Consider the following 26,354-nt stretch of genomic DNA (forward strand, 5'->3'; position numbering starts at 1 on the left):
CAGTTTTTAGAATGGTGTCACTTTTGGGTATTTTCTGTTATATTGACTCCCAAACTCACTTGAAATGTCAGGTGGTTCCTAAATAAAATGGTTTTGTAAATTTTGTTGGAAAAATGAGAATTCGCTGGTCAACATTTAACCCTTATAACGTCCCAACAAAAAATGTATATTTCCAAAATAGTGCTGATGTAAAGTTGACATGTGGGTTATTTATTAACTATTTTGTGTGACACCAGTCTGATTTAAGGGTACAAAAATTAAAAGTTTGAAAATTGCAATATGTCACGAAAAACATTCTCAGAATCAGTAGGATACGTTGAAGCGTTCTAGAGCTATAACTTCATAAAGTGACCATGTCCAAAATTGTAAAAAATTGGCTTGGTCATTAGGTACCAAACTGGCTCTGTCACTAAGGGGTTAAATGATAATTACCATGTGTCTGGCCCGACAGGAGAGTGATGGATCGGAGTGTCATCTGGAAGTCTGAGCTGTGCTTGTGCACAGCATGTCTCTGCAAGAGAAATTGACATGCTGCAGTCTAGAGAGACGTGCCGCATGTCCGTCTCCACGAGAGGACCACAGGTGAATGTAGACTCATAGCGGGCATGGGATTTCTTGAAACCCTATCCACTATGCTGTAACATTTGGACGCTGCACAAGTATGTAGCGTCCAACCCACAGCGTTTACTGATCTTTTGCACATACCCTCATACCTCGAAAATCAGAAATGCGGTGTAAAGAAAGAACAAACTTTAGGCCTAGTCATCCAGGAAAGTACAGACGACTTTTGCATCTGCCAACTTTCCTTTTTGAAACATAACATAAAATAATAATAATATTAAAAATTATTATTATTATTATAACATAAAATACAAAGGAAATGTGTCATCTTTAACTTTTTGAGCTTTTTAGAGATCATTTCATGTTCAACTATTATCAGTAACAGTAATTTTGACCAGGGGTGCCCAAACTTTTTTTTTTTACATGCCACTGTATTTGTTCAAAACGCATTCTGTCTAAATGGTATCATTATGGCATCCAGTTTTTAGCCACCCATTGCGTTCTACGGGTAAGTCTCATATGAAAAAGGGAGACTCAATCCATATAAAAATTAGGAAATTCTTTTACATTGGTCTTTGTGCTATGTTTTGCACATGGACAGAATGTAGAACAAAAGGTGCATTCCCTTAAGAAGGCCTCACACTAAAAAAAACCTGTGTTCAGGGGCTAATGATAAATTATTGAATTGTCCACAGTGTCAACTAAAAACAGTCCCACGTAGGACCTATAAGTGCAAGTGCTGCATGTTTACATCTTGTATCCTCCTTGTCTGCTCCATACTTTTCACATTAGTGATGCAAGATACTGTCTTGTCCACTTCAATAGAACACACCGGTGCAATTTCTTGAATGGTTGGTAAAGTTTGGGTTTGAATGAACCAGCTTGCAAGCTGCTGTGAACATTGAAGAGGCTACAGCACACACACGAGTAGCACAGTCCCTACAAACAGCTAGTCGGAAAGGGGGCTGATAGTGGGACCCTCACTGATCTAATATTAGTGGTCTATCGCAAGGGCCACATGCACATGTTTTTTACATCAGTATTTGTAAGCCCAAACCAGGAGTGGGGGAAAAATACAGAAGTGGTGACGTGTTTCTGTTATACTTTTCCTCTGATTGTTCCGCTCCTGGTTTTGGCTTACAAATACTGAGGTAAAATACTGACCAAATACTGAACATTTGAATATAGCCTTAGAATAACAGGCTGAATTGTCCCTTAAATACAATTCTGAATCTCATATCTGAATGTTTATTATTGTCTCTTTTTATGGCATATTCTGTGCTGCAGGGAATGAAGGAAACTCCCATCTGTCAGTCACTATGGGCTATTAGCAAGGTGTCATATGATCTGCCAGGTATTCGTCTACGTAATCAGTCACTTGACTATTTTCTTACTCGCCCCACCCAGTATCCCAGGTTAGTCTGCTGGAAGTTGCCATTCAAGTTTTACTTGACAGGAAATGACAGGTGTCTGACTACGAGATCAGATCTGTGAATTTTTCTCGGCATTCAGAGCTCATTGTGAAGGATCTCACTGGATAAATATTCCTAACTGGGACGAGTCAGAACATCAGATACAACAATGAGTAAGATCTCCAAGCTTTTCAAGTCATCTGGAGGATCTGGTTCCTCTTCAAAAAGTCGTAAAGGGGGTCCGAGTCCTCAGGAAGCTTTATTCAGGCTCCGAGAAACTGAGGAAATGTTAACCAAAAAACAGGAGTACTTGGAAAAGAAAATAGAACATGAGCTTGCTACAGCGAGGAGGCACGGGACCAAAGACAAGAGAGGTAAGAGGAGGACATGGCTGAACCCTAACCCTGACCTGTCTGAGGTCTCATCTTTAGTAAATATCACATGTATAGGTTAGAAAACCTCTTTATCACCTTCTATCAACTCTATCTAAGATTATTTCCTGAATTAGACTAATATTTCTGAACCTAAAAACCCAAAGCCTCAACCTGTAACATCCTTTTCTTTGAGTTGTGGTCTTCTCTCAGTCTAGTTATTGATCTGTTCAGATCATTTTTAATTAAGACTGTTTTTGGTAAAGTATGATGACAACTATTACAGTGCCCATTACAATCTCCAAAAGGCTTCTTTACGGGCTTTCTCATAGTGTAGACTTATATATCTTGATATTCCTAGTCAGGCAGATCTACTGTGAGATGTTTTACTACCTAACTAGGAAAATTTGCCTTTAAGGAATCTAGAAAAGCCGGGAAATAAGTTGGAGTTATTATGGTGGCCTTTATCATTTATATACTGGGTTCTTACAAAAAAATAAAAAGGACAAATAAAACTTTATTACAGGTTGTTTTGTATTTTTCTAGTTTTAATTTTTTTTATGATAAATTATATTCATTCCAGGTGGAAAAACAATATTCTGAAAATCTTGATAATCAAGCTGGTTTATTGATTTATTAGCTAATTTATTCCTTTATTTTGTCATATTGGAATTTTTCTTAATTAACTCTTATATAATAAAAATGTTCCTCAGAAGAACATGGGGTTAAGTAAACCCAGGGACTTCTAAGAAAACATCACACTTAAGATCCAGGTCTATTCTTAGGCCCAAGCAGGAAAGGCGTGCCTTGTTTTCCTTCTATTATAATAACTGTGTGATTATAGTCATTGCACTACAGTTACGCTTCATAACCTCTGCTGGGAGAAACATAATAATAATAAATAATAATAATTTTATTTATATAGCGCCAACATATTCCGCAGCGCTTTACATTATAGAGGGGACTTGTACAGACAATAGACATTACAGCATAACAACATCGTCTTCAATGTACATGGGCTAAGGGTTTCAATACATGAATGTCTTCTAATGGATTATTAATGGATATGCCTTGCTAAAGAATTGGGTAGTGGAATAGTATCCTGGAGTAAGGGAACTCGTGTTTTGTCTATGTAGGTGGAAACCTAAAACCACTGATACTAAAGATTTGTATCCCTATCATTGTACTCAAAGGTGTGTAGAATGCCTCCTGTGTAACATGAAAATTCAGGATAAATTGCATTTTCATTGTCCTTTCCTCCTGTCAAGTTGTCATTGTGGGGAAATCTCTTGTAGGTTATGTTCATATTTAGCATTGCAAAACGCAGGCTATGGCCTGAAAACCAGAGCATAAATTACACATATTGTTGGTGCATTTTTATGTGTTTTTTATGCAGTTTTTGGTGCTAAGCCATTTTAATCTTAATGAAGAAAAACTGCAGTAAACATTCTGGAAAAAAATTGGCATGTTTCATTTTTTATTTTTTTAAACAGATAGAAAAAAAACGCAATGAGAAAAAAACCTACCATGTGAATGCAATTTTAGAAATCTGTTTAATTTTTTTATGTACAGTTATATGAAAAAGTTTGGGCACCCCTATTAATCTTAAGCTTAATGTTTTATAAAAATTGTTTTTTTTGCAACAGCTATTTCAGTTTCATATATCTAATAACTGTTGGACAACAGTAATGTTTCTGCCTTGAAATGAGGTTTATTGTACTAACAGAAAATGTGCAATCTGCATTCAAACAAAATTTGACAGGTGCATAAGTATGGGCACCCCACCAGAAAAGTGACATTAAAGGGAACCTGTCACCCCGTTTTTTGAGATTGAGCTATAAATACTGTTAAATAGGGCCTGCGCTGTGTGTTACTATAGTGTATGTAGTGTACCCTGATTCCCCATGTATGCTGAGAAATACATTACCAAAGTCGCCGTTTTCGCCTGTCAATCAGGTTGGTCTGGTCAGGTGGGCGTGTTCACAGCGCTCTTTTCTTCCCCAGCTTTCCGTTGGTGGCGTAGTGGTGTGCGCATGTCCAGAGTTCCGACTTCCCTGCGCCCACGTGAAGACACAGCGCGCGATCTGCGCTGTAATCCCTTGCATCCGTGGGGGCGGCCATCTTCCTGTGGCCGCGCGTGCGCAGATGGAGTACTCTGCTGCACGGGGCTTCAGGAAAACGCGCGTGCGCATTAGAGATCGCGGCGGCCATTTTCCCAAAGCCGAGTTTGCATCTCGGCTTTGGGAAAATGGCCGCCGCGATCTCTAATGCGCACGCGCGGCTGCCCGCGGCCATTTTCCTGAAGCCCCGTGCAGCAGAGCACTCCATCTGCGCACGCGCGGCCCCAGGAAGATGGCCGCCCCCACCGATGCAAGGGATTACAGCGCAGATCGCGCGCTGTGTCTTCACGTGGGCGCAGGGAAGTCGGAACTCTGGACATGCGCACACCACTACGCCACCAACGGAAAGCTGGGGAAGAAAAGAGCGCTGTGAACACGCCCACCTGACCAGACCAGCCTGATTGACAGGCGAAAACGGCGACTTTGGTAATGTATTTCTCAGCATACATGGGGAATCGGGGTACACTACATACACTATAGTAACGCACAGCGCAGGCCCTATTTAACAGTATTTATAGCTCAATCTCAAAAAACGGGGTGACAGGTTCCCTTTAATATTTAGTAGATCCTCCTTTTGCAAAAATAACAGCCTAGTCTAGTCGCTTCCTGTAGCGTTTAATGAGTTCCTGGAGCCTGGATGAAGGTATTTTTGACCATTCCTCTTTACAAAACAATTCCAGTTCAGTTAAGTTAGATGGTCGCCGAGCATGGACAGCCCTCTTCAAACGATCCCACAGAAGTTCAATGATATTCAGGTCTGGGGACTGGGATGGCCATTCCAGAACAGTGTAATTGCTCCTCTGCATGAATGTCTGAGTGGATTCGGAGCGGTGTTTTGGATCATTGTCTTGCTGAAAGATCCATCCCCTGTGTAACTTCAACTTTGTCACTGATTCATGAACATTATTGTCAAGAATCTGCTGATACTGAGAGGAATCCATGTGTCCCTCAACTTTAACAAGATTCCCGGTGCCGGCATTGGCCACACAGCCCCAAAGCATGATGGAAACTCCACCAAATTTTACTGTGGGTAGAAAGTGTTTTTCTTGGAATGCTGTGTTTTTTGGCCGCCATGCATAAAGCCTTTTTGCATGACCAAACAACTCAATCTTGGTTTCATCAGTCCACAGGACCTTCTTCCAAAAAGAAATTGGCTTCTCCAAATGTGCTTTTGCATACCTCAGCCGACTCTGTTTGTGGTGTGCTTGCAGAAACGGCTTCTTATCACTCTCCCATACAGCTTCTCCTTGTGCAAAGTGCGTTGTATAGTTGACCGATGCACAGTGACACCATCTGCAGCAAGTTGATGCTGCAGCTCTCTGGAGGTGGTCTGAGGATTGTCCTTGACTCACCATTCTTCTTCTCTGCCTTTCTGATGTTTTTCTTGGCCTGCCACTTCTGGCCTTAACAAGAACTGTACCTGTGTTTCTTCCATTTCCTTACTATGTTCCTCACAGTGGAAATTGACAGGTTAAATCTCTGAGACAGCTTTTTGTATCCTTCCCCTGAACAACTATGTTGAATAATCTTTTTTCAGATCATTAGACAGTTGTTTTGAGGAGCCCATGATGCCACTCTTCAGAGGAGATTCAAACAGGAGAACAACTTGCAAGTGGCCACTTTAAGTAGCTTTTCTCATGATTGCATACACCTGGCTATGAAGATCAACGCTCAGTGAGGTTAGAAAACCAAAAAAAGTGCTTTAGTAAGTTAGTAAAAAGTAGGTAGGAGTATTTAAAACAAGAAAATGATAAGGGTGCCCATACTTATGCACCTGTCAAATTTTGTTTGAATGCAGATTGCACATTTTCTGTTAGTACAATAAACCTCATTTCAAGGCAGAAACATTACTGTGTCCAACAGTTATTACCGTATATACTCGAGTGTAAGCCGACCCGAGTATAAGCCGACCCCCCTAATTTTGCCACAAAAAACTGGGAAAACTTATTGACTCGAGTATAAGCCTAGGGTGGAAAATGCAGGAGCTACCGGTGAATTTCAAAAATAAAAATAGATCATTCTTGCCCCATAGCTGTGCCATATAGTGCTCTGCACCGTTCATATTTCCCCATAGCTGTGCCATATAGTGCTCTGCACCGTTCATATTTCCCCATAGCTGTGCCATATAGTGCTCTGCACCGTTCATATTGCCCCATAGCTCTGCCATATAGTGCTCTGCACCGTTCATATTGCCCCATAGCTCTGCCATATAGTGCTCTGCACCGTTCATATTTCCCCATAGCTGTGCCATATAGTGCTCTGCACCGTTCATATTGCCCCATAGCTCTGCCATATAGTGCTCTGCACAGTTCATATTTCCCCATAGCACTGCGATATAGTGCTCTGCACAGTTCATATTTCCCCATAGCTGTGCCCCATATAGTGCTCTGCACCGTTCATATTTCCCCATAGCTGTGCCCCATATAGTGCTCTGCACCGTTCATATTTCCCCATAGCTGTGCCCCATATAGTGCTCTGCACCGTTCATATTTCCCCATAGATGCTCCACATAAATCTGTGCCGCTGCTGCTGCTGCTGCAATAAAAAAAAAAACGCCATATTCACCTTTCTTGCTTGCAGCTCCCGGCGTCCGGTCCCGGCGTCTCTCCGCTCTAACTGATCAGGCAGAGGGCGGCGCTCACACTATATGCGTCATCGCGCCCTCTGACCTGAACAGTCAGAGCAGAGAGACGCCGGGAAGATGGAGCGACGCCGGGAAGATGGAGCGACGCCCGGCGGCTGGAACTCGGACAGGTGAATATGCGATACTTACCTGGTCCCGGTGTCCGGCTCCTTCTCCCGCACAGCTGGTCTTCGGTGCCGCAGCTTCTTCCTCTATCAGCGGTCACCGTTACCGCTGATAAGAGAAATGAATAGGCGGCTCCACCCCTATGAGAGGTGGAGCCGCCTATTCATTTCTCTAATGAGCGGTCCCACGTGACCGCTGAACAGGGGAAAAGCTGCAGCACCGAAGACCGTGGGACAGGCGGGGAGCGCCAGGATCGCTGGAAGCAGGTAAGTATGCCTCAGCACCCTCTCCCCCTCACCCGCCGACCCTGCCACCCACCTTGACTCGAGTATAAGCCGAGAGGGGCACTTTCAGCCCAAAAATTTAGGCTGAAAATCTCGGCTTATACTCGAGTATATACGGTAGATATATGAAACTGAAATAGCTGTTGCAAAAAAACAATTTTTATAAAACATTAAGCTTAAGATTAATAGGGGTGCCCAAACTTTTTCATGTAACTGTATGTAGAATGTGTTGTTTGTTTTTCCTTAACAAGCCCTAACTCAAATAAAACGTAAATTCCCTGCTGATATCTCATTGAGGCCTTGCTCACACAAGCGTTAAACACGGCCGAGAGGTCTCCGATGTTTTATCGGACAGTCGTGAATTATTGGACATATCACATCTGCGATTATTTTCTCATGCTGATTCAAAAATTGCAAGGTCATTGTCTTGTTGGAAGGTGAACCTTCGGCCAAGTTTGAGGTACAGAGTACTCTGGAAGAGGTTTTCATCCAGGATATCTCTGTACTTGGCTGCATTCATGTTTCCTTCAAAGACAACCAGTTGTCCTGTCCCTGCAGCTGAAAAACTCCCCCATAGCAGGATGCTGCCACCACGTTTCACTGTTGGGATTGTATTGTTCAGGTGATGAGCAGTGCCTGGTTTTCCTCACACATACTGCTTAGAATTATCACAAAAATGGTCTATTTTCGTCTCATCAGACCAGAGAATTTTATTTCCCCTAGTCTGGGAGTCCTTATTGTGTTTTTTAGCAAGCACTGTGCGGGCTTTCATATGTCTTGCACTGAGAAGAGAGAGGCTTCCATTCGGCCACTCTGCCATAAAGGCCCGACTGGTGGAAAGCTGCAGTGATAGTTGATTTTGTGGAACTTTCTCCCATCTCCTTACTGCATCTCTGCAGCTCAGCCACAGTGATCTTGGGGTTCTTCTGTACCTCTCTCACCAAGGCTCTTCTCTCAAGGCTCAGCTTGGCTGGACGGCCAGGTCTAGGAAGACTTCTGGTGGTCCCAAACTTCTTCCATTTAAGGATTATGTAGGCCACTGTTCTCTTAGGTACGTTGAGTACTGCAGAAATTGTAACCTTTGCTAGATCTGTGCCTTGCCACAATACTGTCTCTGAGCTCCTTGGCCAGTTCCTTTGACCTCATGATTCTCATTTGGTCTGACATGCACTGTGAGCTGTGAGGTCTTATATAGACAGGTGTGTGCCTTTCCAAATCAAGTCCTATCAGTTTAAACACAGCTGGCCTCCATGAAGGAGTAGAACCATCTCAAGGAGGATCACAAGGAAATGGACAGCATGTGACTTAAATATGAGTGTCTGAGCAAAGGGTCTGAATACTTATGACCATGTAATATTTCAGTTTTTCTTTTTTATTAAATCTGCAAAAATTTCTATATTTGTTTTTTTTTAAGTCAAGATGGGGTGCAGAGTGTACATTAATGAGACCAAAAAGATTTTTTTTTAATTTACCAAATGGCTACAATGAAACAAAGAGTGAAAATATTAAAAGGGTCTGGATAATTTCCACACCCACTGTAAGTACATGTGTATCTGGGGAACCAACCTCTAATAACTTTTTGACCAAAAGCACCAAATGTACTGATCAGCCATAAATTTAAACCAACATATAAACATTGTGTAGGCTTTTTTTGTCAAAACTATTTTGACCTCTTGGTGAAGGATCTGGCAGATGTTAAATTAAATCTTGATCAGATTCTTTTTCCAACAGATCCAACAGATCCTAAAGATGGTAGATAGCTTCCGGATTCTCAGATCTCAGACCCAAGTCAACACCGTTTGTCAAGTGATTGCTAGTCAATTGTCTCAGTGTGGCTGGGCGGCATTATCCTGCTGAAAGCATTAGGGCGTAGACTTGACATGAGGAGGTATACCGTACTTGATCTGTAAATGTTTTGGCAGGGTGTATGAAACCAAGTATCAACTACATAAATGTATGAACACTAGGTTTGGTAGCAGAACATTGCACAGAACATCACATTATTTTTTACAACTTGCCTTCTTCCCATAGTGCAACCAGGTGACAAGTTAATGACTCAGACCTAGCCGTTCACATGATGTAAAAAAAATATATGACTCATCACACCCATCCATTCTTTAAATTGTGCCTTAAAGGGAACCTGTCACCCCGTTTTTTGAGATTGAGCTATAAATACTGTTAAATAGGGCCTGCGCTGTGTGTTACTATAGTGTATGTAGTGTACCCCGATTCCCCATGTATGCTGAGAAATACATTACCAAAGTCGCCGTTTTCGCCTGTCAATCAGGCTGGTCTGGTCAGGTGGGCGTGTTCACAGCGCTCTTTTCTTCCCCAGCTTTCCGTTGGTGCCGTAGTGGTGTGCGCATGTCCAGAGTTCCGACTTCCCTGCGCCCACGTGAAGACACAGCGCGCGATCTGCGCTGTAATTCCTTGCATCGGTGGGGGCGGCCATCTTCCTGTGGCCGCGCGTGCGCAGATGGAGTGCTCTGCTGCACGGGGCTTCAGGAAAATGGCCGCGGGCAGCCGCGCGTGCGCATTAGAGATCGCGGCGGCCATTTTCCCAAAGCCGAGTTTGCATCTCGGCTTTGGGAAAATGGCCGCCGCGATCTCTAATGCGCACGCGCGGCTGCCCGCGGCCATTTTCCTGAAGCCCCGTGCAGCAGAGCACTCCATCTGCGCACGCGCGGCCCCAGGAAGATGGCCGCCCCCACCAATGCAATGGAATAACAGCGCAGATCGCGCGCTGTGTCTTCACGTGGGCGCAGGGAAGTCGGAACTCTGGACATGCGCACACCACTACGCCACCAACGGAAAGCTGGAGAAGAAAAGAGCGCTGTGAACACGCCCACCTGACCAGACCAGCCTGATTGACAGGCGAAAACGGCGACTTTGGTAATGTATTTCTCAGCATACATGGGGAATCGGGGTACACTACATACACTATAGTAACGCACAGCGCAGGCCCTATTTAACAGTATTTATAGCTCAATCTCAAAAAACGGGGTGACATGTTCCCTTTAACAACAGCCTAAGGGTACCGTCACACTATACGATTTACCTACGATCACGACCAGCGATATGACCTGGCCGTGATCGTAGGTAAATCGTAGTGTGGTTGCTGGGGAGCTGTCACACAGACAGCTCTCCAGCGACCAACGATGGCGGGGTCCCTGGGTAACCAGGGTAAACATCGGGTAACTAAGCGCAGGACCGCGCTTAGTTACCCGATGTTTACCCTGGTTACAAGCGTTAAACTAAAAAAAAACAAACAGCACATACTTACATTCTGGTGTCCGTCAGGTCCCTTGCAGTCTGCTTCTCGCACTCAGTGACTGCCGGCCGTAAAGTGAAAGTGAAAGCACAGCCGCTGTGCTCTGCTTTCACTTTACGGCCGGCAGTCACAGTGCGGGAAGCAGACGGCAAGGGACCTGACGGACACCAGAATGTAAGTATGTGCTGTTTGTTTTTTTTTAGTTTAACGCTTGTAACCAGGGTAAACATCGGGTAACTAAGCGCGGTCCTGCGCTTAGTTACCCGATGTTTACCCTGGTTACAAGCGAACGCATCGCTGGATCGCATCGCTAGATCGCTAGATCGGTGTCACACACACCGATCTAGCGATGACAGCGGGAGATCCAGCGATGAAAGAAAGTTCCATACGATCTGCTACGACGTACGATTCTCAGCAGGATCCCTGATCGCTGCTGCGTGTCAGACACAGCGATATCGTAACGATATCGCTGGAACGTCACGAATCGTACCGTCGTAGCGATCGAAATGTTATAGTGTGACGGTACCCTAAGGCCGGAGTCACACTACCGTATAATACGGGCGAGTGCTATGAGATAAAAAATCGCATAGCACTCTGACTAATGTTAATCTATGGGGCAGCTCCCATCATCGTTTTTTTTTCTCGGCCGTATTATACGTGCGAGTGAAATCCCAGCATGTTGTGATTTGCACCGTATATCGGCCGAGTCTCTCCAATGAAAGTCTAGAAAAACTCGCACACCAGACGGACCATCAGTGTGACTTGCGAGAAATACGCACCGGTGTCCTTTAGAAAAGGCGGCAATTCAGTGTGGTGCAATGTAAAATCACACTGACAGGTGTTAGGTGTCGAGTTTCCGCCTCTGCACAGGGGGGATCTCGAACCATCTCCGCTGCGGTCTCCCATTCTTCTCCAGCCACAGTGGAGCGTGCTCAGCGGAGACGTCAGTCCCAGCGTCTGACTCAGGCTGATACTGGGCGACTGGTTACTACTGTTCTTCCAGGCTGTGCCTGTGTAGCTAGTGCTGATCAGCAGCAAGCAGATCTTTCTGGGACTAAGTCCTGCTTTTCCCATACTGGGCATGCCCACGGGACGACCTCCCATTGGAGGTCGGGGGTCACATGCGCAGGTCCTGAAGCAGTTCCTGTTGGACCACTAGGAAGCTCCTTGAATGCTAAAACTATAAAAGGTTCGCATGGCCGCACAGCCATGCACTAGTATCAAACCAATGTTAAAGAGCTCAGTGCCAGTGTGGTCGTGCTTGTATGTGATCAGGGTTTGGCTGAAATAAGCCCCTAGAATACCGGCACCTCCGGTGAGGAGTTTGTATGTTGGATTCAGGGCCTTGGCTGAAATAAGCCCCTAGAGTACCGGCACCTCTGGTGAGGAGTTGTTTGTCTGCTATTCTAACTGCATGACCACAGTTTTGCTCTGTTTGGTAGCTGTGATCCTCTGTGAGGTTAACAGGGCACAGCATCTTGTTATTCTAGCGAATATGTGAAGTAACAGGGTTCGCTAATACCGCCATATAGTACCGCCTATTACTAGCAGCAGGTTTCTCTCCTGCATGGTGGACCTCGGGTTGCGAACGCGCCAACTGTCTCATATATATATTCGGTGCATTCCGCCAACCCTAACAACAGGTTAAAATAGAATAGATAAAATAAATGTCTACACATAGTATAGAAAAATATTTAGAATTGAGAGTCCTCAGTGGTTGATACCTTTAATGGCTAACTGAAAAGATGGTAACAAATTGCAAGCTTTCGAGACTACACAGGTCTCTTCATCAGGCAAAGACTAAAACAAATTCTGAAGAATCACATATTTATGCACAACATAGCACAGAAAAAAAAGGGAAAAACCATGGATAAGACAGATGACATGAACTTATCCATGGTCACTCTGTCTTATCCATGGCTTTTCCCTTTCCCTCTGCTGGAGGTCATTTTGCAGGGCTCTGGCAGTGCTCCTCCTGTTCCTCCTTGCACAAAGGCTAAGGTAGCGGTCCTGCTGCTGGGTTGTTGCCCTCCTACCGCCCCCTCCACGTCTCCTGGTGTACTGGCGCCTCCAGCCTCTGGACAGTACGCTGACAGACACAGCAAACCTTGCCACAGCTTGCATTGATGTGCCATCCTAGATGAGCTGAACTACCTGAGCCACTTGTGTTGGTTGTAGAGTCCGTCTCATGCTACCACGAGTGTGAAAGCACAACCAACATTCAAAAGTGACCAAAACTTCAGCCAGAAAGCATTGGTACTGAGATGTGGTCTGTGGTCTCCACCTGCAGAACCACTCCTTTATTGAGTGTGTCTTGATAATTGCCAATAATTTCCATCTGTTGTCTATTCCATTTGCACAACAGCATGTGAAATCGATACATACAGTATATATATATATATATATATATATATATATCTACTATATAATTGTCTAAGGGTCACTTCTCTCTTTCTGTCTGTCCTTCTGTCTGTCTTTCTGTCATGGATATTCAGTGGTCGCTGCCTCTGTCTGTCATGGAAATCCAAGTCGCTGATTGGTTGCGGCAAAACAGCCACGACCAATCAGCGACGGGCACAGTCCGGAAGAAAATGGCCGCTCTTTACTCCCCGCAGTCAGTGCCCGGCGCCCGCATACTCCCCTCCAGTCACCGCTCACACAGGGTTAATGCCGCCGGTAACGGACCGCATTATGCCGCGGGTAATGCACTTCGTAACCGCTGCTATTAACCCTGTATGTCCCTGTATGCCTATGCGGCATCAATAGTAAAAAATGTAATGTTAAAAATCATAAAAAAACAAAAAACCTGCTATTCTCACCCTCTGTAGTCCGCTGAGCCGCTCGCGCCGGCCGCCATCTTCCGTTCCTGGCGATGCATTGCGAAATTACCCAGAAGACTTAGCGGTCTCGCGAGACCGATAAGTAATCTGGGTAATTTCGCAATGCATCCTGGGAACAGAAGATGGCGGCAGCTGTTGTGATAGGCAATTCAGTATCACAATGGACATAGCGGTCAGAGCACATACAGTGATCTGACAATAACCCAAAATAATAGAACGAGCTCTGAGACGTGGGAACTCTGCAGACCGCAATCCCTAATCCTCTCCAAACAACACTAGAGGCAGCCGTGGATTGCGCCTAACTCTGCCTATGCAACTCGGCACAGCCTGAGAAACTAACTAGCCTGAAGATAGAAAATAAGCCTACCTTGCCTCAGAGAAATACCCCAAAGGAAAAGGCAGCCCCCCACATATAATGACTGTGAGTTAAGATGAAAAGACAAACGTAGGGATGAAATAGATTCAGCAAAGTGAGGCCCGACTTTCTTAACAGAGCGAGGATAGGAAAGATAACTTTGCGGTCTACACAAAACCCTAAAGAAAACCACGCAAAGGGGCAAAAAGACCCTCCGTACTGAACTAACGGCACGGAGGTACACCCTTTGCGTCCCAGAGCTTCCAGCAAAACAATTAGACAAGCTGGACAGAAAAAATAGCAAACAAATAGCAAAGAAGAACTTAGCTATGCAGAGCAGCAGGCCACAGGAATGATCCAGGGAAAAACAAGTCCAACACTGGAACATTGACAGGAAGCATGGATCAAAGCATTAGGTGGAGTTAAGTAGAGAAGCACCTAACGACCTCACCAGATCACCTGAGGGAGGAAACTCAGAAGCCGCAGTACCACTTTCCTCCACAAACGGAAGCTCCCAGAGAGAATCAGCCGAAGTACCACTTGTGACCACAGGAGGGAGCTCTGCCACAGAATTCACAACAGTACCCCCCCCTTGAGGAGGGGTCACCGAACCCTCACCAGAGCCCCCAGGCCGACCAGGATGAGCCACATGAAAGGCACGAACAAGATCGGGAGCATGGACATCAGAGGCAAAAACCCAGGAATTATCTTCCTGAGCATAACCCTTCCATTTAACCAGATACTGGAGTTTCCGTCTTGAAACACGAGAATCCAAAATCTTCTCCACAATATACTCCAATTCCCCCTCCACCAAAACCGGGGCAGGAGGGTCAACAGATGGAACCATAGGTGCCACGTATCTCCGCAACAATGACCTATGGAATACGTTATGTATGGAAAAAGAATCTGGGAGGGTCAGACGAAAAGACACAGGATTAAGAACCTCAGAAATTCTATACGGACCAATGAAACGAGGTTTAAACTTAGGAGAGGAAACCTTCATAGGAATATGACGAGAAGATAACCAAACCAGATCCCCAACACGAAGTCGGGGACCCACACGGCGTCTGCGATTAGCGAAACGTTGAGCCTTCTCCTGGGACAAGGTCAAATTGTCCACTACATGAGTCCAAATCTGCTGCAACCTGTCCACCACAGTATCCACACCAGGACAGTCCGAAGACTCAACCTGTCCTGAAGAGAAACGAGGATGGAACCCAGAATTGCAGAAAAATGGTGAAACCAAGGTAGCCGAGCTGGCCCGATTATTAAGGGCGAACTCAGCCAAAGGCAAAAAGGACACCCAGTCATCCTGATCGGCAGAAACAAAGCATCTCAGATAGGTTTCCAAGGTCTGATTGGTTCGTTCGGTCTGGCCATTAGTCTGAGGATGGAAAGCCGAGGAAAAAGACAAGTCAATGCCCATCCTACCACAAAAGGCTCGCCAAAACCTCGAAACAAACTGGCAACCTCTGTCAGAAACGATATTCTCTGGAATGCCATGCAAACGAACCACATGCTGGAAGAACAATGGCACCAAATCAGAGGAGGAAGGCAATTTAGACAAGGGTACCAGATGGACCATCTTAGAAAAGCGATCACAGACCACCCAAATGACTGACATCTTTTGAGAAACGGGAAGATCTGAAATAAAATCCATAGAGATATGTGTCCAAGGCCTCTTCGGGACCGGCAAGGGCAAAAGCAACCCACTGGCACGAGAACAGCAGGGCTTAGCCCGAGCACAAATCCCACAGGACTGCACAAAAGTACGCACATCCCGCGACAGAGATGGCCACCAAAAGGATCTAGCCACTAACTCTCTGGTACCAAAGATTCCAGGATGACCAGCCAACACCGAACAATGAACCTCAGAGATAACTTTATTCGTCCACCTATCCGGGACAAACAGTTTCTCCGCTGGACAACGATCAGGTTTATTAGCCTGAAATTTTTGCAGCACCCGCCGCAAATCAGGGGAGATGGCAGACACAATTACTCCTTCCTTGAGGATACCCGCCGGCTCAGATAAACCCGGAGAGTCGGGCACAAAACTCCTAGACAGAGCATCCGCCTTCACATTTTTAGAGCCCGGAAGGTACGAAATCACAAAGTCAAAACGGGCAAAAAACAGCGACCAACGAGCCTGTCTAGGATTCAAACGCTTAGCAGACTCGAGATAAGTCAAGTTCTTATGATCAGTCAATACCACCACGCGATGCTTAGCTCCTTCAAGCCAATGACGCCACTCCTCGAATGCCCACTTCATGGCCAGCAACTCTCGGTTGCCCACATCATAATTTCGCTCAGCAGGCGAAAACTTCCTGGAAAAAAAAGCGCATGGTTTCATCACTGAGCAATCAGAACCTCTCTGCGACAAAACAGCCCCTGCTCCAATCTCAGAAGCATCAACCTCGACCTGGAACGGAAGAGAAACATCTGGTTGACACAACACAGGGGCAGAAGAAAAACGACGCTTCAACTCTTGAAAAGCTTCCACAGCAGCAGAAGACCAATTGACCAAATCAGCACCCTTCTTGGTCAAATCGGTCAATGGTTTGGCAATACTAGAAAAATTGCAGATGAAGCGACGATAAAAATTAGCAAAGCCCAGGAACTTTTGCAGACTTTTCAGAGATGTCGGCTGAGTCCAATCATGGATGGCTTGGACCTTAACAGGATCCATCTCGATAGTAGAAGGGGAAAAAATGAACCCCAAAAATGAAACCTTCTGCACACCAAAGAGACACTTTGATCCCTTCACAAACAAAGAATTAGCACGCAGGACCTGAAAAACCGTTCTGACCTGCTTCACATGAGACTCCCAATCATCCGAGAAGATCAAAATGTCATCCAAGTACACAATCAGGAATTTATCCAGGTACTCTCGGAAGATGTCATGCATAAAGGACTGAAACACTGATGGAGCATTGGCAAGTCCGAATGGCATCACTAGATACTCAAAATGACCCTCGGGCGTATTAAATGCAGTTTTCCATTCATCGCCTCGCCTGATTCGCACCAGATTATACGCACCACGAAGATCTATCTTGGTGAACCAACTAGCCCCCTTAATCCGAGCAAACAAATCAGATAACAATGGCAAGGGGTACTGAAATTTAACAGTGATCTTATTAAGAAGGCGGTAATCTATACAAGGTCTCAGCGAACCATCCTTCTTGGCTACAAAAAAGAACCCTGCTCCTAATGGCGACGATGACGGGCGAATATGCCCCTTCTCCAGGGATTCCTTCACATAACTGCGCATAGCGGTGTGCTCAGGCACGGATAAATTAAACAGTCGACCTTTTGGGAATTTACTACCAGGAATCAAATTGATAGCACAATCACAATCCCTATGCGGAGGTAGGGCATCGGACTTGGGCTCATCAAATACATCCCGGTAATCAGACAAGAACTCTGGAACCTCAGAAGGGGTGGATGACGAAATTGACAGAAATGGAACATCACCATGTACCCCCTGACAACCCCAGCTGGACACCGACATGGATTTCCAATCCAATACTGGATTATGGGCTTGTAGCCATGGCAACCCCAACACGACCACATCATGCAGATTATGAAACACCAGAATGCGAATAACCTCCTGATGTGCAGGAGCCATGCACATGGTCAGCTGGGTCCAGTATTGAGGCTTATTCTTGGCCAAAGGCGTAGCATCAATTCCTCTCAATGGAATAGGACACTGCAACGGCTCCAAGAAAAACCCACAACGCTTAGCATATTCCAAGTCCATCAAATTCAGGGCAGCGCCTGAATCCACAAACGCCATGACAGAATACGATGACAAAGAGCAGATCAAGGTAACGGACAGAAGAAATTTTGACTGTACTGTACCAATGGTGGCAGACCTAGCGAACCGCTTAGTGCGCTTAGGACAATCAGAGATAGCATGAGTGGAATCACCACAGTAGAAACACAGCCCATTCAGACGTCTGTGTTCTTGCCGTTCAACTCTGGTCATAGTCCTATCGCACTGCATAGGCTCAGGTTTAATCTCAGGTAATACCGCCAAATGGTGCACAGATTTACGCTCACGCAAGCGTCGACCGATCTGAATGGCCAAAGACATAGACTCATTCAAACCAGCAGGCATAGGAAATCCCACCATGACATCCTTAAGGGCTTCAGAGAGACCCTTTCTGAATATAGCTGCCAGCGCAGATTCATTCCATTGAGTGAGCACGGACCACTTTCTAAATTTCTGGCAATATACCTCTATCTCATCCTGAGCCTGACAAAGAGCCAGCAAATTTTTTTCTGCCTGATCCACTGAATTAGGCTCATCGTACAGCAATCCAAGCGCCAGGAAAAACGCATCGATATTACTTAATGCAGGATCTCCTGACGCAAGAGAAAATGCCCAGTCCTGAGGGTCGCCACGCAAAAAAGAAATGACGATCCTAACCTGTTGAACTGGGTCACCAGAGGAGCGAGGTTTCAAAGCCAGAAATAGTTTACAATTATTTTTGAAACTCAGAAATTTAGTTCTATCTCCAAAAAACAAATCTGGAATAGGAATTCTCGGTTCTAACAAAGAATTCTGAACCACAAAATCTTGAATATTTTGAACTCTTGCCGTGAGCTGATCCACACATGAAGACAGACCTTTAATGTCCATTGCTACACCTGTGTCCTGAACCACCCAAATGTCTAGGGGAAAAAAAGGCAAAACACAGTGCAAAGAAAAAAAAATGGTCTCAGAACTTCTTTTTTCCCTCTATTGAGAATCATTAGCACTTTTGGCTTCCTGTACTGTTGTGATAGGCAATTCAGTATCACAATGGACATAGCGGTCAGAGCACATAGAGTGATCTGACAATAACCCAAAATAATAGAACGAGCTCTGAGACGTGGGAACTCTGCAGACCACAATCCCTAATCCTCTCCAAACAACACTAGAGGCAGCCGTGGATTGCGCCTAACTCTGCCTATGCAACTCGGCACAGCCTGAGAAACTAACTAGCCTGAAGATAGAAAATAAGCCTACCTTGCCTCAGAGAAATACCCCAAAGGAAAAGGCAGCCCCCCACATATAATGACTGTGAGTTAAGATGAAAAGACAAACGTAGGGATGAAATAGATTCAGCAAAGTGAGGCCCGACTTTCTTAACAGAGCGAGGATAGGAAAGATAACTTTGCGGTCTACACAAAACCCTAAAGAAAACCACGCAAAGGGGCAAAAAGACCCTCCGTACCGAACTAACGGCACGGAGGTACACCCTTTGCGTCCCAGAGCTTCCAGCAAAACAATTAGACAAGCTGGACAGAAAAAATAGCAAACAAATAGCAAAGAAGAACTTAGCTATGCAGAGCAGCAGGCCACAGGAATGATCCAGGGAAAAACAAGTCCAACACTGGAACATTGACAGGAAGCATGGATCAAAGCATTAGGTGGAGTTAAGTAGAGAAGCACCTAATGACCTCACCAGATCACCTGAGGGAGGAAACTCAGAAGCCGCAGTACCACTTTCCTCCACAAACGGAAGCTCCCAGAGAGAATCAGCCGAAGTACCACTTGTGACCACAGGAGGGAGCTCTGCCACAGAATTCACAACAGGCAGCTGTGCTCGTATCGCCGGAGCTTCGGTGGATCCCAGGGGGTGAGTATATAACTATTTTTTATTTTAATTATTTTTTTAACAGGGATATGGTGTCCACACTGCTGTATACTACGTGGGCTGTGTTACATACCGCATGGCTACTATATACTGCATAGGCAGTGTTATATACTGCGTGGGCTGTGCTATATATTACGTGGCCACTGGTATATACTGCATGGGCAGTGTTATATACTACGTGGCTGCTATATACTGCATGGGCTGTGTTATATACTACGTGGCTGCTCTATACTGCGTAGGCAGTGTTATATACTACGCGGCTGCTATATACTGCGTGGGCAGTGTTATATACTACGTGGCTGCTACATACTGCGTGGGCTGTGTTATATACTACGTGGCTGCTATATACTGCGTGGGCAGTGTTATATACCACGTGGCTGCTATATACTGCGTGGGCTGTGCTATATATTACCTGGCCAGTGTTATATACTGTGTGGCCTGTGTTATATACTACGTCGCCTGTGTTATATACTGCGTTGCTGCTGTATACTACGTGGGCTGTTATATAGTACGTGGCTGTGTTATATACTGCATGGCCACTGTTATATATTGCGTGGCCTGTATTAACGCATCGGGTATTCTACAATATGTATGTATATAGCAGCCACATAGTATATAGCACAGGCCACTTAGTATTTGCTATATACTACATGGCTCCTATATACTACGTGGCCTGTGCTATATACTATGTGGCTGCTATATACATACATAAATACATATTATAGAATACCCAATGCGTTAGCATCGGGCCAACATCTAGTATATATATATATTTATATTTCATAGAAAGGTAGCAGAATAGCCTATAATTCAATTGCCGAGTTCTGTAAAATCATTGCAGAAGCTGACAGGATATGACACATGGTTTCCATACCGTATATAAGTTTCTGAACATTTTCCCATGCTGTCAAGTTCATTGCGGGTCAGGCTACTGCTGACGTCACTGAGGCTGCGCAGACTCCCCGCCTGACCCGTGGTGAACTTGACAGCATGGGAAAATGTTCAGAAACCTTCCCACGCTAATGAATCCATGTCCGGTCAGGCGGGGAGGCTGCGCAGGCAGCTTTTCATTCATTACACAGTAGTTTACAGTCGAGGCAGTAGCATTAGCACTGCTCCCGGTTGTAAACTATTTAACCCCTTGAGATGGATTGCAGCCTGAGACTTGACTGTACAACGGACAGGTATGGAATATTGTTGCTTTTTTATTTTGGATTTTTTACAGAAGAATGAGGGCTTCGCTTGGATTGAGAGTATAATAAAGATGGTAAACCTATGTGTTTAACCCCTTCCCGACCTGTGACACAGCGTATGCGTCATGAAAGTCGGTGCCAATCCGACCTGTGACGCATATGCTGTGTCACAGAAGGATTGCGTTCCTGCGGGCCGGGTGACCGGGGTTAATGAAAGTTCACCCGACCCGCAGGTGCAGGGGGACCTATACTTGACCCCAGGGGGGGTGGCTTTGCCCCCCCGGGTCTACGATCACCGCTGCTGACCTTTTTGTCACCCCCCTCTGATCTGATTGGAGCTAGCGTCCATGTGACGCTAGCCCTCCAATTAGATGTGGAGGGGCGGAGAAAAACAATGTCTGCCTCGCTCCTCAGCTTCATCCCATCCGTGGAAGCTGAGGAGCGAGGTGCCTGACTGCCCACCTGCCCCCCCAGACACCACGATCGCCGCCGCAGCCGCCGCACACCTCTTCAAAGTGTCGGCGCCGCTGCTGCCACCGCCTCCCCCACTGCCACTGCCAGTACCGCCGCTGCTGCAGAGGACAGGTACCTTCCCTCTCCTGTCCTCCACTCCCCCCAACCTCCGCTCACTCCCCCCTGCACCCCTGTTCACCCCCTGCTCCGGTGATCACCCCCCTGCCCCCCCTTTGTCACCTGCAGCTGCAGTGATTTTTTTCTGCTCTCCTACCGCCCCCTGCGCCTGTCTGCCCCTCCTCCCCTGGTGATCACTCTCTGCAGTGATCACCGCTAATCACCCCCTGCCCCCCCTGATCACCCCCCGCCCCACCTAATCACCCCCTGCCCCCCCTGTCCACCTGATCACCCTCCTGCCCCCCTTTATCACCTGCTGCTGCCTGCTCCGTTTTCTCCTCTCCTACCCCCCACGCCTGTCAGCCCCTCCTCCCCTAGTGATCACCCTCTTTAGTGATCACCCCCTGATCACCCCCAGCCCCCCCGCTCCCCCTAAGCCCCCCTGATCACCCCCTGCCCCCCACTGATCACCCCCTGCCCCCCCTTTGTCACCTGCAGCTGCTGTGCTTATTTCTGCTCTCCTACCGCCCCCTGCGCCTGTCTGCCCCTCCTCCCCTGGTGATCACTCTCTGCAGTGATCACCGCTAATCACCCCCCGCCCCCCCTGATCACCCCCCGCCCCACCTAATCACCCCCTGCCCCCCCCTGTCCACCTGATCACCCCCCTGCCCCCGTTTATCACCTGCTGCTGCCTGCTCCGTTTTCTCCTCTCCTACCCCCCACGCCTGTCAGCCCCTCCTCCCCTAGTGATCACCCTCTTTAGTGATCACCCCCTGATCACCCCCAGCCCCCCCGCTCCCCTTCCGCCCCCCTGATCACCCCCTGCCCCCCACTGATCACCCCCTGCCCCCCTTTTTCACCTGCAGCTGCTGTGCTTATTTCTGCTCTCTTACCGCCCCCTGCGCCTGTCAGCTCATCCTCCCCTTGTGATCACTCTCTTCAGTGATCACCGCTAATCACCCCCTGCCCCCCCTGATCACCTCCTGCGCCCCTGATCACCCCCTGCCCCCCACTGATCACCCCCTGCCCCCCTTTATCACCTGCAGCTGCTGTGCTTATTTCTGCTCTCCTACCGCCCCCTGCGCCTGTCAGCTCATCCTCCCCTTGTGATCACTCTCTTCAGTGATCACCGCTAATCACCCCCTGCCCCCCCTGATCACCCCCTGCGCCCCTGATCACCCCCTGCCCCCCACTGATCACCCCCTGCCCCCCTTTATCACCTGCAGCTGCTGTGCTTATTTCTGCTCTCCTACCGCCCCCTGCGCCTGTCAGCTCATCCTCCCCTTGTGATCACTCTCTTCAGTGATCACCGCTAATCACCCCCTGCCCCCCCCTGATCACCCCCTGCACCCCTGATCACCCCCTGCCCCCCACTGATCACCCCCTGCCCCCCTTTATCACCTGCAGCTGCTGCGCTAATTTCTCCTCTCTTACCGCCCCCTGCGCCTGTCAGCCCCTCCTCACCTAGTGATCACCCTCTTCAGTGATCACCACTAATCACCCCCTGCCCCGCTGATAACCCCCTGATCACCCCCTGCCCCCCCTGTCCACCTGATCACCCCCCTTTATCACTTGCTGCTGCCAGCTCCATCTCCATCTGACGCTGCATCTCCTCAGCCCCTTCCTGCCCCCCCGCGCTTGACAGCCCCCCCACGCCTGACAGCCGCCCGCGCTTGACAACCCCCCCGCGCCTGACAGCCCCCCGCACCTGACAGCCTCCTCCTGCAGAATAGTTTCACCAAACACTCGCACATACACACGCAACACTATAATAAAGTTTAAATTTTTTATTACACACACGCACACACACCCCACACACAATGTCCCGCTCATCCCAGTCACAAAGGCTGTACTCAGCTGAGGAGGCATATTCCTTTCTTGCCTCCGAAGCTGATAGTGAGGGAGAGGACCCCACTTTTCTGTATTTCTCCCACTCTTCCTCCTCTAGTGACACCGACTCGCCACCCCCAAGATGTCGCAGGTCGAGAAATCGTCCGGAGCCCAGGGGAGGAGAGCCGGAGCCCAGGGGAGGAGAGTCGGAGCCAAGTGTAAGTAACCCCCAACCTAGTGCTAGTCACGCCCAACCTAGCACTAGTGCCCCCGTCTGGACCCCCGTCCCTGAAAATTTTGCTCAACGGATTCCTGATTTCATTCCCCAATCAGGAATCCAATTTGAGACTGCCAACCTCCGGGAAATAGACTTTTTCAAAGTCTTTTTCTCGGAGTCAATTGTCAGTCTCATGGTGGAGCAAACAAATTTGTACGCCCTGCAATTTTTTTCCCAAAACCCAGTTTCATCATTTTCTGCTTGGAGTCCCGTTGACTCTGCAGAAATGTTGAAATATTGGGGACTGGTCCTTCACATGGGGATTGTGAAGAAACCAGAAATTCGCCAATACTGGAGTACTGATATTTTCTATCAAACTCCATTATACGGCTTGGTTATGCATCGCAAACGTTTTGAGGCGATTCATAAATTTCTCCACTTTAGGGACAATACGGACATCCTTCCTCGCGATGACCCGAATTTTGATAGACTGTTCAAAATTCGGCCAGTTATCGAACACTTCAGCAACAAGTTTGCTGAAGTGTACATTCCCCAAAGGGAAATTTGTGTGGATGAATCCCTCATCCACTTCAAAGGGAGGCTTCAGTTCCGTCAGTACCTGCCCAGCAAAAGGGCGAGGTACGGGATAAAACTCTACAAGATCTGTGAGAGTACCTCAGGGTACACTCTCAGCTTTAGGGTTTATCAAGGAAAGGACCGCAGTATCCAGCCCCCAGAATGTCCACCTGCTCTGGGGGTGAGTGGGAAAATAGTGTGGGATTTGGTCCACCCACTGCTTGATAAAGGTTACCATCTGTACGTTGATAACTTTTATACAAGCATCCCACTCTTTCAATCCCTCTCTGCCAGAGCTACCGTCGCTTGCGGTACCGTGCGCAGAAACAAGAGGGGTCTCCCTTTGTCACTAATTGAGCAGGCTCTCCCAAAGGGTGAGAGCCGGGCCCAATGTAGTGGCAACATGCTTGTGGTCAAGTTCAAAGACAAAAGGGATGTCTTTTTCTTGACAACAATCCATGGTCCCGGCACCACGGCCACCACCGTTCGAGGTACCCCAGTACAGGTCCAAAAACCGGACTGTGCCCTGGGGTACAACAAACACATGGGGGGAGTTGATCTTTCTGATCAAGTCCTCCAGCCCTACAGTGCCATGCGGAAAACGAAGGTGTGGTATAAAAAACTGGCTGTGCACATCGTACAAATGACACTGTATAACGCATACGTGCTATCACGATGTGCAGGCCAGACCAACAACACCTTCCTTCAGTTCCAGGAGGCGGTGATAAAGGCCCTGATGTTTGGAGGCGAGGAAGGAGCGGGCCCCAGCACCTCTGGAACTCAAGTTTCCCGTATGGTACCAGGGCAACATTTTCCCAGAGAGGGGATAAGAAAAAGGTGCCGAGTGTGCTATAAAAGGGGGACAAGAAAAACAACTCGTTTCCAATGTGAAACGTGTCCTGACAAACCTGGACTGTGTTTGAATGAATGCTTCAAAATTCATCACACGTCCATTGACTAAACACATCCTGACATGAACTCACCCACACCAGGCTGACATACACAACACCACCCTGACGTACACTATACCACACCACACACCAACGTGACGTACACTACGCCACACACACCAACCTGACACATTACGGCAGGTTGGTGTGTGTGGTGTAGTGTATGTCAGGTTGATGTTTGGTGTAGTGTACGTCAGGTTGGAGTGTGTGGTGTATACACCACACACACACCAACCTGACGTACACTATACCACACCACACCAACGTGACGTACACTACGCCACACACACCAGCCTGACACACTACGTCAGGTTGGTGTGTGTGGTGTAGTGTACGTCAGGTTGGTGTGTTTGGTGTAGTATACACCACAAGCACCAACCTGACGTACACTATACCACACACCAACCTGACGTACACAGCGCCACACACACCAACCTGACACGCTACGTCAGGTTGGTGTGTGTGGTGTAGTGTATGTCAGGTTGATGTTTGGTGTAGTGTATGTCAGGTTGGAGTGTGTGGTGTATACACCACACACACACCAACCTGACGTACACTATACCACACCACACACCAACGTGACGTACACTACGCCACACACACCAGCCTGACACACTACGTCAGGTTGGTGTGTGTGGTGTAGTGTACGTCAGGTTGGTGTGTTTGGTGTAGTATACACCACAAGCACCAACCTGACGTACACTATACCACACACCAACCTGACGTACACAGCGCCACACACACCAACCTGACACGCTACGTCAGGTTGGTGTGTGTGGTGTAGTGTATGTCAGGTTGATGTTTGGTGTAGTGTATGTCAGGTTGGAGTGTGTGGTGTATACACCACACACACACCAACCTGACGTACACTATACCACACCACACACCAACGTGACGTACACTACGCCACACACACCAGCCTGACACACTACGTCAGGTTGGTGTGTGTGGTGTAGTGTACGTCAGGTTGGTGTGTTTGGTGTAGTATACACCACAAGCACCAACCTGACGTACACTATACCACACACCAACCTGACGTACACAGCGCCACACACACCAACCTGACACGCTACGTCAGGTTGGTGTGTGTGGTGTAGTGTATGTCAGGTTGATGTTTGGTGTAGTGTACGTCAGGTTGGAGTGTGTGGTGTATACACCACACACACACCAACCTGACGTACACTGCACCACACACACCAACCTGACGTAGTGTCAGGTTGGTGTGGTATAGTGTATGTCAGGTTGGTGTGTGTGTGTGTGGTGTATACTACACAACACACACCATCCTGATGTACACTAAACCACATACCAACCTGACATATACTACATACTTTCGTTACGCAACGTGTCCGCTAATGATTGGAGCTAATTTTCCATTCAAAAAGTCAAATGGCGCTCCTTCCCTTCCGAGCC

At 47.2% G+C, this 26,354-nt stretch overlaps 1 protein-coding gene across 2 annotated transcripts in view; it reads left to right on the forward strand.

Annotated features, from left to right (window-relative positions):
* The first annotated feature begins 1,848 nt into the window (after positions 1 to 1,848).
* CHMP4C (charged multivesicular body protein 4C) overlaps positions 1,849 to 26,354 on the forward strand; it is a 53,979-nt gene continuing 29,473 nt past the window's right edge. The window contains exon 1 of one of the 2 annotated variants that reach the window (XM_069731536.1): positions 1,849 to 2,347. In XM_069731536.1, the coding sequence (XP_069587637.1) occupies positions 2,143 to 2,347 (205 nt within the window). In that variant the 5' untranslated portion in view covers positions 1,849 to 2,142. The remainder of the gene's footprint in view (positions 2,348 to 26,354) is intronic. The other variant, XM_069731537.1, reaches the window with a different exon arrangement.

The sequence above is a fragment of the Ranitomeya imitator genome, chromosome 6, assembly GCF_032444005.1.
Source record: "Ranitomeya imitator isolate aRanImi1 chromosome 6, aRanImi1.pri, whole genome shotgun sequence".
In the NCBI taxonomy this organism is placed as follows: domain Eukaryota; kingdom Metazoa; phylum Chordata; class Amphibia; order Anura; family Dendrobatidae; genus Ranitomeya; species Ranitomeya imitator.